The following is a 16,653-nucleotide window of genomic DNA, read 5'->3' on the forward strand; positions in this document are numbered from 1 at the left end:
GAAGGCCATGTCTCTTCTCCCCACCAATCACACCTGCAGTGGGGGTGGGATCGAGAGCAGGGCCTCCCCAGAAGATCTTACTGCTTTAGCAGGTTCATAGGGAAAGATACATTCGGATATGTAAGATGAGCTGGAGCCATTTAGGGCTTTATAGGCTAAAGCCAGTGCTTTGAATTGTGCTTGGTAGCAGACTGACAGCCAGTGGAGCCGAAGCAACAGGAAGGTTGTATGCTCCCTGTACATCGCTGCCGCTCTTTGGACTACTTGGTGCTCCTGAACAGTCTTCAAAGGCAACCACATGTAGATTAATTAATCAATTCATTGATTGATTGATTGATCAATTAATTAATTAGTTTGCCAGATATATATTTAATCCATACAAACTTAAGTAAAGGTAAAGGTTTTCCCCTGACATTAAGTCTAGTCGAGTCCGACTTTGGGGGTTGGTGCTTGTCTCAATTTCTAAGCCAAAGAGCCAGCATTGTCCATTGCCACCTCCAATGTCATGTGGCCAGCATGACTGCATGGAGCAATGTTATCTTCCTGTTGGGGCGCTACCTATTGATCTACTTACATTTGAATGTTTTCAAACTTCTAGGTTGATAGAAGCTGGGGCTAATAGTGGGAGCTCACCCCGCTCCCCGGACTAGAACTGCCGTCCTTTTGGTCAGCATTTTTAGCAGCTCAGTGGTTTACCCCACTGCATCACTGAGGGCTCCTACATATATACACATACATTATACAGCATACCTGTTTTTGTTCCACATCTAGGATTCAAGATGGCTTATGAAAACCAGAATGTATCATGGATTGAGCATTGGACTATGACTCTAGAGATTTATTCTATGATTAAGACATGGAAATCTACTGGGTGCAAGTCTTTCTCGCACAGCCTCAGCGGAAGGACTGCAGAATGTTTGGAAAGAGTATAGAAGGAGTAATGAGGAAGCATAACAAATGTAGCATTGCTTCTACATACTTTACACGCTTTCCAACATTCTATTGGAGAGAAATACTCCATCATAGGAATGAGACTTATGTTTAGTACACAGCACTGTATGTGTATGCTACCATGCTATAAGAACCTTTAGTTAGAACTCAGACTTGAGTTAAGGGCAAACAACTAGTAGTGGAGTTGTTGAAGGCTTTCATATCCAGAATCACTGGGTTGCTATGAGTTTTGCAGACTGTATGGCCATGTTCCAGAAGCATTATCTCCTGACATTTCACCCACATCTATGGCAGGCATCCTCAGAGGTTGAGCGGTCTGTTGAAAATGAAGCAAGTGAGGTTTATATATCTATGGCAGTAGTTCTCAACCTGGGGTCCCCAGATGTTTTTGGCCTACAACTCCCAGAAATCCCAGCCAGTTTACCAGCTGTTAGGATTTCTGGGAGTTGAAGGCCAAAAACATCTGGGGACCCCAGGTTGAGAACCACTGATCTATGGAATCAATCTCCAGTTCTTTCTGCCACCCTGGACATTCCACAGATATATAAATCCTCACTTGCCTAGTTTCCAACAGATCTCTCAACCTCTGAGGATACCTGCCATAGATGTGGGTGAAACGTCAGGAGAGAATGCTTCTTGGCCATGGCCATACACCCCAGAAAACTCACTGCAACCCAACAATGACCAGTTTTAGAACAGAATGGGGTGGTGAGAGAGATTTCTTGGATTTTGTTCATTGCTGATGGTAAGAAAAACTGCATGGGAATTGATAAGTACCTTATGTAGAATGGAATAATGTAGTTACAGCTAGAGCTAATTATTCCTGGCATATGATTATAGCAAAACAAGGGATTAGTGTATATTTGGCTGTAATATAAACATAGTGATTGTTATGATAACTTTAGGATTTTTAGTCTTACATCTTTGTTATTGAAAATAAAATGTGTTCTTCAAAATGAAAAGTGTCTGGCAACATTTCAAGCATGAAGAAAATGTATGTTGATGTAGAAAGATCAACATGCATAATCTGCTGCCTCCCAAAAAGAATGCAAAGCTCTAATAAATGCAAAGCTTTAGATCCTCCTCGAAAGTCTTTTATCAAGAATACTATCATATATATGGATGAGGCTGGAGACGGGCAAATTAATAGCATTGGATTAGCCATCAGGAAAATGCATGGTAGTAATATTCATGTTTGCACTAGCTAAAAGAAGTTTTTTGAGGAATTGTTTCAATTGTATTGATGACCATCTCATTCATAGCTTATTTTGGTCTTCTTAAAAGTATATCCAAAGAAGTTTGGGATTTAAAACATAAAATGTAGATTCCATATTATATAAAGGTAAAGGTTTCCCCTGACATTAAGTCTAGTTGTGCCCGACTCTGGGGGGTGGTGCTCATCTACATGTCTAAGGCAAAGAGCTGGCATTGTCCATAGATGCCTTGAAGGTCATGTGACCAGCATGACTGCATGAAGCGGCATTATCTTCCCACAGAAGCGGTACCTATGAATCTACTCACATTTGAATGTTTTTGAACTGCTAGGTTGGCAGAAGCTGAGCCTAATAGCAGATGCTCACTTCACTCCCCAGATTCGAACCGCCAGCCTTTCAGTCAGCAAGTTCAGCAGCACAGTGGTCTAACCCGCTGCACCATCGGGGGGGGGGGCTCTGTATTATGTTAGTGGCCCTAAAGTGATTTAATTTAAATTACCGCAGCATTGACCCATTCATACGTATATTAAAGGAGAATGCCAGAACCAATTTTGAAAATCTGAAAACCCATTAAAGAATCCTGTTCTTAACTATCTTGCTTACTGATTGAGTCAATCCTGAGATAGCAATTTTGTTTATGTATGATTACTCACACAATTTCCTGGTTAAAAGTATTTATATGGTGAAAAAAGAAGTGTCTTCAAATAAATTAGACAACTCCATCACTTCTCTAAATGTTAGGATGGCAAGGAGACTTCACAAAAGGCCAGGAAACAGGCCACTACATTTGTTTATGCATTGATCAGTGGATTTCTTCATCTATGTGTCACACAGCAACATATTGATGAAAGGAACTCAGTATTATAAAGAAACAGCTGTTTAATGTATTGTTGAAAGCTTTCATGGCAGGAATCGCTGGGGTGTTGTGTGGCTATATGGCCGTGTTTTCTCCTGACATTACGCCTGCATCTGTGGCTGGCATCTTCAGGATAAAATGCTGCTAGAACAGGCCCTACAGCCCAGAAACCACACACTTCAAACAGATGTTCACTCTGTGGCATCCAGACCCATTGCAAGCTTAACTTAATTTTGTGTTGTTGTATGACTTTAGGTTGATTCTAACTTATGGAAGTCTTATCATATTGTTTTCTTGACAACATTTATTCACAGGATATCTGCCATTGTCTATCTCTTATGACCCATTTACACTGTTATATCATGCAGTTTGGACTGCATTGTATAGTCACTGTAGACTCATATAATCAGTTTAACTGCATTATATGAGTCTACACTGACCATGTAATGCGGTTTCAAACTGCATTACAGGAGAGTCTCGCTTATCCGACATAAACAGGATGGCAGAATGTCGGAAACATGAAAATGTTGGATAATATGGAGTCTCCTACTGTCCGACACGGTGCTAGATACCTAGAATACTAACCACAAGGACTCAAAGGGTTAAGGCAAGGCAACGCCTCTAGACTAGAGCAGCCCAGCAGGAAGTGCCCGGATGCAGAACAGGAGCATGGAAATCACAAAAGGGAAGGAGGGAGGATGCTTCCGCTTCCCTCCTCCTCCTCCTTGTCTTGCCTTTTTCACTTATTGGGAATGGAGAGAGAGTTGGGGAGCATTTCTTTAATTGAAGGAGAAATGCTGGAGGAAAAGGGGGCATGTCAGATAAGCGAGACTCTACTGTATATTGTAGTGTAGATGGGGCCTTAGTTTGAGGAAATGTATCTTGCCAAAGAATGTCCATAGCTGAGTAGAAAGTTGAACCCTGATAGAGTCCTACTTTAACATCACGATATGCAGCTGTCTGTGTGATTAATTATTGCTTGCTATATATCCTATATGCAGTTTTGTTGCAGAATTCAACTTGTGTGTGTGTGCATGCGCATTCAAATCACCTGCATTTCATAGAGTTTTCTTAGGCAAGAAATACTCAGAGTAGGTTCTGCCAGTTCCTTCCTCTGGTTATCTCCTACAACACCTGGTATTTGTTGGTAATCTGGTGCCCTTTGGAGTTAAATCTTAGCTCTGGAGGAATAGACAAGAGGCTCTAACCCAAACTTGAGAATCTCAATGGTAAACATATTACGGTATACAGTATACATTTTCACATATTGGTTACTTGTGTTAATGTAGTTGTTCTAGGATTATCTACCAGGTGAAAGAGTTTTGTGCAAAAACAAAATAAATCCTTTCAAACATACTTGAAATGCAGTTTACTGATTTGGTTATGTTTAAAACTGACAAATGTATCTAATCCTATTCATTCACCTGTAATTCCTGGTTCAAATTAAGCCTGATAAACATGCTTTGTCATGAATGGTTGTTAAGTGAACAATAAGCATTTTGAACATGGTATACAAATGCAAGCATATCCACTTTTACTCAGAAGAAACTCCCTTTCTGTTCAGTGGAACTTTCCAGTAAGTGTGTTTCAGATTACAACATAAGATGGATATGATTTCCTTTTAAAAGAACTATTCTTTAAGGTACCAATTAGAACATATATAGTATGTGCAAGGCCTGTTTATTTTTAGAGAAAGCAGGGAGAAGACTCAATTACAAGCACAAGAACACAGAAAAGGGCTGCGAAACTCTTTCTGTTCTGACTGTTTTGCTCTAATGCTACCTACCCATGAAAAAAAGAAATATATTTCTTTGTAATAAGTAGGAAAGTGGCTTTAACAGTAATTTTGATTGCAAATCTAGCCAGAGAGGAAATGGGTTAAGTAGTCTCCCCCTCCCCAGCCATGCAAATCTGTTTCCCATTTTAAAAAATATTGGGAAGCAAACATCTGTTGTGTAACATTCCATTTGTCCCTGAATTAAGTATTATAAGGTAATTAAGACTGTCCTTAATTCTACTTTTTGTAGTTGTAGCTATGGGATATTCCCAAATAAAATGCACAAGTATATGTTTTACAGTAAACTCTCCACTATCGTGGTTAGGACAGTAGTTCCCAACCTTTTTTTTTTTTACCAGGGCACACTTTGACCCAGGGCCCACTCTCCAAGGGTTATGGATCAGGTTTTGGTTGACTTTAGATTGGTTTGGTTATTTGGCGTGCTGATTCAGAAAATTGCATTGGAAAGACCACATCAGCTCTAGTTTCAGATATAGAACATATGCCATCCAGTAGTCGCCATCTGCTCACTCACAGAAAATCATCTAGAGCTCATGTGGTCTATTCAATTTTCTGAATCCATACCCCAAATAACTCCAGGAACAGGCCTCAGGGGGAGGGAGGAGGAGGAGGAGCTGTCAGAAGGCTTGATATCGTACCTTTCATGGGTAGTCAGCCTCTCCCCTCCCAATATCCCCATTGCCTTGGCACTATAAGAGGGTTTCGTAAGAGTAACAGTAGTAACAGTGAGGCTGCTGACCATGTTTTAGTTCTTGGGGACCATTGGTGATTCATGGACCACAGGATGGGAGCCACTAGGCTATAGGCTTCCAATTTATGCAATGAGTTGTACTTAAAAAAGTTTAAAATATTGTTGTGAAGCCTAGCTGTATCTCTAGATTACTATACATTTTTCATTGCAGTAGTCCATTTATTTAATGATACACGGCAAATTGGTTACAGAAAACAAGTTTAGTTCACATCCCTAGGAAATCAGTTTACTCTTTGGAAACAATGTTTCCAAACTATCAGAAAAATTGTTTGTTCGAAGTGCTTTTGAAGAGTTACTGTTTCAAAGGTAATCCTCTTGAATGTCATTTAAAAAGATGTTTGTTGTTCTGCTGTTACTAATGATGAAAGGTGTATTAACCCAGAAGTGGATGAACTAAGCAGCCTGGTGAAACTCTTCCTTCACTTCACAGCTATACAAACACCCAACATGAACTTGTTCAATATAAAAGTTGATTCATGAATGCAGGAGGCCCTTTGTAGTTGAAGCATGAACGGAGACCTCTGTGGTACAGTCAAGCAGTCTCTACTGGGTGATCTATAGGGAAGATTTCCCCCTGGCTGACCTAGAGTGTGGGATCTCTGCCAAAAACATCTTATCTGGAAATAATTCTTGCAGACATTGCATGTGTTCAAAACAGCTTTCTCAAACATGGATCACTGTAGGCATGCATAGACATGAATTTTAGTTCAAAATAACAAGATCCCAAGCCTCATATAAACTCTCATATAAACGTATCTTTCCTATTTCCTTCTAATTTTATTAGTGTTACAATGTGATCATTGATATCTCATCTCCACCATACACTTGTAAACTTAGATTCTCACACTGCTAAACCCTTATTATTAACATGGTAAAAACTTATTCGCTGTCCAGGGGTATGTAACTGGAGGAACTGTCTAAATGATTCAAGGTGCCCATACAGTTTTTGTGCATATCATCCCTAAACAATAGACTTGTATGCAGATTTCGTCTATTCCGTTTCCTTCAGTATCTTCAGTATTTCAGGAGACCATCATGGTGAGGGCCCTCCCAGTACAATACTGCCTGCAACAAAAGCAAGCAGGAGCTGATCTTGGCTCCTTCTCTGCTTTCTGACATCGAGTTCAATTTTTTTTTTATTCCCCAGCAAACAAAAAGAAAACCCTCATTCCGTGAAAACTACTACCAGTTACCTCTCCTCTTCCAGGAGGTCATCACTCTTCCTTACCTGGAAGTGGGAAGCCTCCTTAAAATGCCTTGTAAGAGTGTGTGGCTGCTGGTATATTGCAGGCCCAGGAGAGAAAGCACACATGTGCCTGCCTGCAGCACCTCTCCTCTAGAGTAGACAGCTTTAAGAACAAGAAGCCTTCTTAAAGCACACATGCCTGCCTGCAACCAAGAGCCTCTCCTCTAGAGTAGAAACAGGTAAGAAGCTCTTTAAAGCACACACCTGCCTGCAGTGGAGCACCTCTCCTCTAGAGTTAAGAACTTACCTCCTTTAAATGCCTTGGAAACAGTGTGCGTGGCACACAGGCCTAGAAGAGAAAATGTGCGCACCTGACTGCAACACCACTCCTCTGGAGTAGAAACCATTTTATTTGTTTATTTATTTACTATATTTATGCCCCATCCTTCTCACCCAAAAGAGGACTCACAGTGTCATTTCCTAAAATGGTGGGAAGGGGAGCCAGGGGAGCCCCCTCCCCCATAATGGGTCAATAGAAAACAGATCTTTCAGCACCCAGAGCAAAAACAGATATCTGCCCTCCCAGATTTGAGAGGTTCCCAAAAAACGGATTGAGGGGCCCACTGAAAGCCGGGACACCAAAACATGAAAGTTTACCTGGATTGCATAAGCCTACTAAACAAGATCATGCTTAAACAAGAAACAAATACATTATGGAATAAAGTAGTAAACTGAGATGGTCCTAATGCTATCCGTGATGTGATACAAATGTCTTCATTGTGTTACATGTCTTGAATTCATGAAATAAACTGGACAGCAGCTCACTGAGATAGGTGCTGAATTAATTCTAAACCCACTACTTTTCATATCCCATTAGAGGCTGAATATCCCTTATCTGAAATTCTGAAATACAAAATACCCAAAATCCAAAAATGTCCATATAAGTAGCTGAGATAGTGACAGCTTTGCTTTTTTGTATAATGTGTATATGAAACATAAATGAATTATATGTTTAGACTTGGATCCTATCTCCAATATATTATATGATGGACATATAAGCAAATCAAGGTATCCTAAAAACAGGTGGGGGGGGGGGACCCAAAACACTTCAGGTTCTAAACATTTCAGATAAGGAATACTCAACCTGTAAAAAATATAGGTGGGTCTTGGAAGAGAATATTTAATTTTTCTTTAAAAAATGATATCATAGAAGAGATTGATTACATTTAAACTCACTTTCCACTGAGTAAACAGGAGGGAATTTGATGATAATTATTAGCACTTTGCTTGATAAGCTTCTTGTTATTATTCAGCAAGAGAGATAAAACAAAACATCTCCTCCCTCTTTAATTTGGGATAATCGTACAAAGGAGAGGTAGATTTCCATTTTTATGGAGGAATGTTAGATAATTTTCCAATTTAAGATAGCTAGAATCAAAAGTTAAAGGAGAGTTGATATCATGAATATTTGCATACCTTACCCCATAGGATTTCAGGTCTTTATGGTATGCTAAACCACCAACACCCCATGAATAGTCTTATCCAAGAATGAGCAACAACAGAAAATAAATCCATTTTCACTTTATTTGCTTCCAAATTTTCACAGTTGTAAATGTTGCAGCAAGACCAAAATCATACCATAAATATATTGTGTAATCGTGCAAACTTTCACAGGCAAAGCTGTGAAGTTCTGCAGCTCCATCAATACACATTTTGTTTGCTTGACATATATGGGCACTCTTGGGTCTATGTATGAGCCAAGTGAACAAGAGAAAGAGAGATACACAAGAAGAAAGAAAGAAAGAAAGCACTTTTCATTGAAAACATATGGAACAGCTGTTGTTGTTCATTCGTTTAGTCGTCTCCGACTCTTCGTGACCTCATGGACCAGCCTACGCCAGAGCTCCCTGTCGGCCGTTACCACCCCCAGCTCCTTCAAGGTCAGTCCAGTCACTTCAAGGATGCCATCCATCCATCTTGCCCTTGGTCGGCCCCTCTTCCTTTTGCCTTCCACTTTCCCCAGCATGATTGTCTTCTCTAGGCTTTCCTGTCTCCTCATGATGTGGCCAAAGTACTTCAACTTTGTCTCTAGTATCTTTCCCTCCAGTGAGCAGTCGGGCTTTATTTCCTGGAGGATGGACTGGTTGGATCTTCTCGCAGTCCAAGGCACTCTCAGCACTTTCCTCCAACACCACAGCTCAAAAGCATCGATCTTCCTTCGCTCAGCCTTCCCTAAGGTCCAGCTCTCACATCCGTAGGTGACTACAGGGAATACCATGGCTTTGACTAGGCGGATCTTTGTTGCCAGTCTGATGTCTCTACTCTTCACTATTTTATCGAGACTGGACATTGCTCTCCTCCCAAGAAGTAAGCGTCTTCTGATTTCCTGGCCACAGTCTCCAGCAAAGGATCGCCGCCTTGTCGGGGCGCTGGAGCTTGAGCACCTCAATGATGTCATGAGCGAAACCGTGAAGGGACACCCAAGACGGGACGGTTGTGGCAGAGAGGTCAGACCAAGCGTGATCCCTGGGGAAGGCAATGGCAAACCACTCCAGTATCCTTGCCAAGAAAACTAAATGGACCAGTACAACCAGAGATATGTCGGTATGCCATTGGAAGATGGGACTCCCAGGTCGGAAGATGGCCAAAATGCTACTGGGGAGGAGCAGAGGATAAGTTCAACTAGCCCCAGATGTGATGACGCAGCTAGCTCAAAGCCGAAAGGAAGGCTAGCGGCCGACGGTACTGGAGGCGAACGACGAATCCGATGCTCTAAAGATCAACACACCATAGGAACCTGGAATGTAAGATCTATGAGCCAGGGCAAATTGGATGTCGTTATTGGTGAGATGTCAAGACTAAAGATAGACATTCTGGGGGTCAGCGAACTGAAATGGACTGGAATGGGCCACTTCACATCAGATGACCACCAGATCTACTACTGCGGACAAGAGGAACATCGAAGAAATGGAGTAGCCTTCATAATTAATAAGAAATTCGCTAAAGCGGTGCTTGGATACAACCCAAAAAATGACAGAATGATCTCAATTCGAGTGCAAGGAAAGCCTTTCAACATCACAGTGATCCAAATATACGCCCCAACCACAGCTGCTGAAGAAGCAGAAGTAGATCAGTTCTATGAGGATCTGCAGGACCTACTGGATAATACACCAAAAAGAGACATTATTTTCATTACAGGAGACTGGAATGCCAAGGTGGGAAGTCAAGTGACAACTGGGATCACAGGCAAGCATGGTCTGGGAGAACAAAATGAAGCGGGACGCAGGTTGATAGAATTCTGCCAGGAAAACTCGCTGTGTATAACGAATACTCTCTTCCAACAACCTAAAAGACGGCTTTATACATGGACCTCACCAGACGGTCAGCACCGAAATCAGATTGACTACATCCTTTGCAGCCAGAGGTGGCGGACATCCATCCAGTCGGTGAAAACAAGACCTGGGGCTGACTGTAGCTCAGATCACGAACTTCTTATTGCCCAATTTAGAATAAAACTAAAGAGATCAGGGAAAATACACAGACCAGTTAGATATGATCTCACTAACATTCCTAGCGAATATACAGTGGAAGTGAAGAACAGATTTGAAGGACTAGATTTAGTAAACAGAGTCCCAGAAGAACTATGGACAGAAGTCCGCGACATTGTTCAGGAGGCGGCAACAAAGTACGTTCCAAAGAAAAAGAAAACCAAGAAGGCAAAATGGCTGTCTGCTGAGACACTGGAAGTAGCCCAAGAAAGGAGGAAAGCAAAAGGAAACAGTGAAAAGGGGAGATATGCCCAGTTAAATGCGCAATTCCAGAGGTTAGCCAGAAGAGATAAGGAACTATTTTTAAATAAGCAATGCATGGAAGTGGAAGAAGACAACAGAATAGGAAGGACAAGAGACCTCTTCCAGAAAATTAGAAACATTGGAGGTAAATTTCAGGCAAAAATTGGTATGATAAGAAACAAAGATGGCAGGGACCTAACAGAAGCTGAAGAGATCAAGAGAAGGTGGCGAGACTATACAGAAGATCTGTATAGGAAGGATAACAATATCGAGGATAGCTTTGACGGTGTGGTGAATGAATTAGAACCAGACATCCTGAGGAGTGAGGTTGAATGGGCCTTAAGAAGCATTGCTAACAACAAGGCAGCAGGAGATGATGGGATCCCAGCTGAACTGTTTAAAATCTTAAAAGATGATGCTGTCAAGGTGATGCATGCCATTTGCCAGCAAATATGGAAAACACAAGAATGGCCATCAGACTGGAAAAAATCAACTTATATCCCCATACCAAAAAAGGGAAATGCGAAAGACTGCTCAAACTTCCGTACAGTGGCCCTTATTTCTCATGCCAGTAAGGTAATGCTCAAGATCCTGCAAGGAAGACTTCAGCAATACATGGAGCGAGAGTTGCCAGATGTTCAAGCTGGGTTTAGAAAAGGCAGAGGAACGAGAGACCAGATTGCCAATATCCGCTGGATAATGGAGAAAGGCAGGGAGTTTCAGAAAAACATCTACTTCTGCTTCATTGACTATTCTAAAGCCTTTGACTGTGTGGATCATAATAAATTGTGGCAAGTTCTTAGTGGGATGGGCATACCAAGCCACCTTGTCTCTCTCCTGAGGAATCTGTACAAGGACCAAGTAGCAACAGTCAGAACTGACCACGGAACAACAGACTGGTTCAAGATTGGGAAAGGCGTACGGCAAGGCTGCATCCTCTCACCCAACCTTTTTAACTTGTATGCAGAACACATCATGCGAGGATGTGCGGGGCTTGAGGAATGCAAAGCTGGGGTGAAAATTGCTGGAAGAAACATTAACAACCTCAGATATGCAGATGACACCACTCTGATGGCCGAAAGCGAGGAGGAGCTGAGGAGCCTTCTAATCAAGGTGAAAGAAGAAAGCGCAAAAGCCGGGTTGCAGCTAAACGTCAAAAAAACCAAGATTATGGCAACAAGAATGATTGACAACTGGAAAATAGAGGGAGAAACCGTGGAGGCCGTGACAGACTTTGTATTTCTAGGTGCAAAGATTACTGCAGATGGAACAGCTAGCTAACATAAAAACCAACAAATTATTTTAGTTGTTCTCTGGCTCTATGGCCTTCAAGGAGACCAAGTCAGAATAATGAAGAGATATACATATATTGAGCCAACACCTTCATTATATCAATACTCAGAAACTCTGTTAAGGGCGGCATGAGAAGACTCAGGCAAAAATAATGGGTTTTTAATTGCAGTGGTTGCATTTATGATGGCTGTCCTCCTCCTTTCTCAGTTATGCACAAGTCATCTTAGATCAGCACAAAGTCCTACCTAACCCGTTTCTAAATATATCTGATGGATGGATATTTCAGCAGGAGGGCCAGACAAAGGGAAGTTTAGCAATGTGAAGAGGCCCAACTCCCTACCTCCGTTGACCAATGCAGGTATATACCATTTGAAGGCAATATGGGTTGTATCTCTGTCTCCTCTAAAATACATGTGTCTCTGTGTGTGTGTTCCTTCAAGTTGCCTGTTGAAATGTGAATTTCACAGGGTTTTCTTAGGCAAGGAATATTCAGAACTGGTTTTTCCAGTTCCTTCCTCTGAAATATAGCGGTAACAAATAATAAACAACAAAGTGTTCCTTATGATGAGGGCTTAAGTTTCTAATTTGAAAGGATATATTAAAAAATCTTTCCGTAAGGTTTTTATTGTATCTCTTTCATTCTGTCTGCATTAATACAAGCAATTAAAAATATTGGTCATTCTTTCCATTTATTACCTTCAGTTAGAATTTGCTATAACCACCCTGAGGATCTTCTGAGAGAAAGCTAGGCATAAGTTCAGAACTTTATGTTTTCTTTGTAACACAGGGCAGTCTATATGCTAAAGCAATGGCAAATAGTTCCATTCACATAATTTCATATGATATTAACATCCATTCTTCTCAAAATTGTTTCTGACATTTTCCATAGTGCTGCCAAGCAGATATATCTGTTCCCGGTTTAGCTATGCCTAAAAGAATTTTCTTATAAGACATTGCCATAGGGTACTGGGTACAACAGAAGGTTATAAAATTACCTGCTGTTTTTAATATTTTTAAAATCTTGAGGAATTCAGACTTCATTTGTTAGATCCGCTCTAGCTGGGACATAAGCTTTTCCAGTCCTCCCAAAAGCTACTAAACTCACACCACACAAATTGGTAGGAATCTGAGGCGGTGGAAACGCTGGAGATCAAACAACTCCAAACAGCAATGTTCCCCATCCTCAACTTGCCACCCCCCAAATTATTCTGGAGCACAGTTCCTATCATACTCATTCATAATGGCCTGTGGTTTAGAGTGGTCCAAAACATTTGGAGATCACCAGACCGAGTGGACCTATAGATCTCCAGATGTGGCAGGACTCCAGTTGTAATTGATGTAGAGCAGTGGTTCTTAACCTGTGGGATGCGGACCACCAGTGGGCCGTGAGGACGAAAATCTGGTCCATGAGCTTCCTTCCTCTTTATTTTATTTTCACTCCTTTTTCATGGCATGCTACTCATTCCCCGTCACTGACCAGCCCCACCCTGTTGGATAGACCACATCACCTCTAGATTATTAAATATGGTTTTCTGTGGGTGAGCAGATGGCAACTACTGGATGGTATATGTTCTGTATCAGAAACTAGAGCTGATATGGTCTATCCAATGCAATTTTCAGAATCAGCATCCCAAATAACCAATCTTAATTTGACCAGAAACTAATTCATAACCCTTTTGGTACTAACGTTGGAGAGTGGTCCCTGACCAAAGTGGTCCCTGACCAAAGTGGTCCCTGGTCAAAGTGGCTTGTGATCAAAGTGGTCCTGGTCAAACTGGTTCCTGGTAAAAGTAGTCCCTGATCAAAGTGGTCCCTGGTCAAAGTGGTTCCTGATCAAAGTGGTTCTAGGTAATAAAAAGGGGGGGTTGGGAACCACTGCTGTAGAGTGAAAAATTGATAAGCATCTCACACTTCTTGAAAATCTGTAGGGTCAACATGACTGCACAAGCTGGGAGATCCCTGATCATTCCAAAGACAAATTCTGCACGAAGCAAAATTCCAGTACATGTCATAATACTTTTTCAGTGATTGATAGGGCAATCTAGACACAATTTTGGAACCCTGAGAAAGTTAAACCAATTGAAATAACTGGATATTGAACCCACAATCAAGCAGAACACAATGAAGTGCAACTAAGGCAACAGGGAATGTGGCCCTCTAGATGTTGCCGAACTGCCAGTGGCACAAAGGATGCTGGCATTTCCGGCATCATGGCTAAAGAACAGTGAGGCTTGTATTACCAGGACATCTGAAGGGCTATCAGTTGGTTACTCACTACAATTCCGGATGAGCTTTCCAAGGGGAATCTTGCTGCTGCAAGGGGAAGACTAGTTCAGTTAGTCCATGAGAGTTTCTGCAATATTATTATCTCTTTAAATCAGTGGTGAAATATGCAGATGTTAACTGGGCTAGCAGGGTAATATATGAGTTTGTTTGCAGAAGATGTATAGTACAATCAGTTGATGCATAGTAGAAACAATACTAGAAACAATATCATACGAAAGCTGACTGGCACAACCTGGGGATCACAACCAGATACAGTGAAGACATCTTCCCTTGTGCTATGCTACTCTGCTGCTGAGTTTGCATGCCCAGTGTGGAACACATCTCCCCATGCTAAAACAGTGGATGTGGCTCTTAATGAGTCATGCCGCATTATCATAGGGTGTCTGTGCCCTACACCACTGGAGAAATTACACTATTTAGCCAGTATTGCACCACCTGACATCCACCGGGAAGTAGCAATCAATAGTGAAAGGACCAAGGCAGTGACATCTCCGGCCCATCCCCTGTCTGTGTATCAGCCAGCACACCATCAACTTAAATCAAGAAATTGTTTTCTAAGATCTACAGAGACACTCGCTGGAACATCTCAGCAAGCGAGAGTCCAAAAGTGGCAGGCTCAAACCCAGAACTTCAATCAATGGCTGATACCAAATGAGAGACTCCCTCCTGGGAATACAGAAAACTGGGCGACTTGGAAGGTGCTGAACAGATTGCACTCTGGCACCAAGAGATGCAGAGACAACCTTAAGAAATGGGCTACAAAGTGGAGTCCACGACATGCGAGTGTGGAGAAGAGCAAACCACAGACCACCTACTGCAATTCAACCTGAGCCCTGCCACATGCACAATGGAGGACCTCCTTGCAGCAACACCAGAGGCACTCCAAGTGGCCAGATACTGGTCAAAGGACATTTAATAGAATACCAAGTCTGCAAACAAGACTTGTTTGTTTGTTTGTTTGTTTTTAGTGCAATACGACTGCTTTGGTTCGCTCCTGACATCTATATAAATAAAAATGTAATGTTTGTTTGTGGGATTAACAGAACTCAAAAACTGGACGTATTGACACCAAATTTGGACACAAGACACCTAACAACCCAATGAATGTCCTTCACGCAAAAAAAAAAATGATTTTGTCATTTGGGAGTTGTAGTTACTGGGATTTATAGTTCACCTACAATCAAAGAGCATTCTGAGCTCCACCAGCGATGGAATTGAACTAAACTTGGCACACAGAATTCCCATGACAAACAAAAAATACTGGAAGGGTTTGGTGGGCACTGTTCTTTGGTTTTGGAGTTGTAGTTCACCTACATCCAGAGATCACTGTGGACTCAAACAATGATGGACCTGGACCAAACTCTACATGAATATTCAATATGCCCAAATGTGAACACTGCTGGAGTTTGCGGAAAATAGAATCTTGACGTTTGGGAGTTGTAGTTGCTGGGATTTATAGTTCACCTACAATCACAGAACATTCTGAACCCCACCAATTATAGAATTGGGCCAAACCTCCCACACAGAACCCCAGAGGCGGCCCTAGGTAATTTTTAATGGTAAGCAAACAGTATTTTGCCCCCACCCCGACCCCCAACCAATGACTGATATATATTTTCTGTTCGTCGTGGGAGTTCTGTGTGCCATATTTGGTTCAATTCCATCATTGGTGGAGTTCAGAATGCTCTTTGATTATAGGTGAACTATACATCCCAGTAACTACAGCTCGCATATGTCAAGGTCTATTTCCCCCCCAAGAGCGCCTCAAGAGCGCCCCTGGGCAAAATCAACTATACTGCAAATGCTTACTTTGCGTAATGGGTTGAGCCGCCCCTGCAGAACCCCCATGTGGGCCACAGCAATGCGTGGCAGGGGACGGCTAGTGATAAATAAATAAATAAATTGCAGTTAGATGAGAAAAGAAACCCTCAATGACACTTTTTGCAGCGGAGGAGGGGCGAGAAAGGAAAGGAGAGGAGGATAAAAGCCACCTTGTGAAGTGAATGGGTTCTGCACACTCCCTTTCATCCAAGGCGAGGAGGTCTCTGGACCAAAGTGAAAGGGGAACTGGCAACATCTTCAGCAGAGTGGCTTTGGAGTGCTGCTTCCAAGGGAGGCCACCCCATGAAGGAAAGGGCAAGGTAACAAGGGGAGAAAGCGAGTGGCGTCGTGTTATTTCGGGACGTTGCTCCCGCGGAGGAGGGGTGTGTGTGTGTGTATGCATGCGCGCTCCCGGCGAGAGGAGCGTGCCCGCGCGCCTTGAGCCTCGCTCCTCCCGTCGAGCCCTAAGAACCGGCGCAAGCCATTGGCCGCCGGCCAGAGGAGCGCAGAGCGCGCCGTCCTCGTCCCGCTTCCCTGCCAAGCAGCCTTTGTTCTGCCTTGGGAAACGCCGTCCCAACTCCTCGCCCGGCTCCCTTCGCGTGGCTGCAAGAGCGTAAGTGACTTCCTAAAGGGAAAGGGGCTTACAAGGGAGGGCTCCCCTTTTTTTGCTTCTCACTCAATCACAATGGTAAGTTTCGCCTCGCCT

The 16,653-nt window shown here is 42.4% G+C and overlaps 1 protein-coding gene across 5 annotated transcripts in view; it reads left to right on the forward strand.

The window, feature by feature from the left end:
* The window catches only part of PALLD (palladin, cytoskeletal associated protein), a 299,404-nt gene that overhangs the window by 51,894 nt on the left and 230,857 nt on the right, over positions 1-16,653 (forward strand). Inside the window, exon 1 of one of the 5 annotated variants that reach the window (XM_060778731.2) lies at positions 16,157-16,267. The exons of 2 other annotated variants lie outside the window; for them this stretch is intronic. In XM_060778731.2, coding sequence (XP_060634714.2) covers positions 16,251-16,267 — 17 coding nt within the window. In that variant the 5' untranslated portion in view covers positions 16,157-16,250. Of the gene's footprint in view, positions 1-16,156; positions 16,268-16,333; positions 16,561-16,582; positions 16,636-16,653 lie in introns of those variants that run through there. 2 more of the 5 variants (XM_060778732.2, XM_067468715.1) reach the window with 2 other exon arrangements.

Source organism: Anolis sagrei, chromosome 5, assembly GCF_037176765.1.
Source record: "Anolis sagrei isolate rAnoSag1 chromosome 5, rAnoSag1.mat, whole genome shotgun sequence".
In the NCBI taxonomy this organism is placed as follows: Eukaryota; Metazoa; Chordata; class Lepidosauria; order Squamata; family Dactyloidae; genus Anolis; species Anolis sagrei.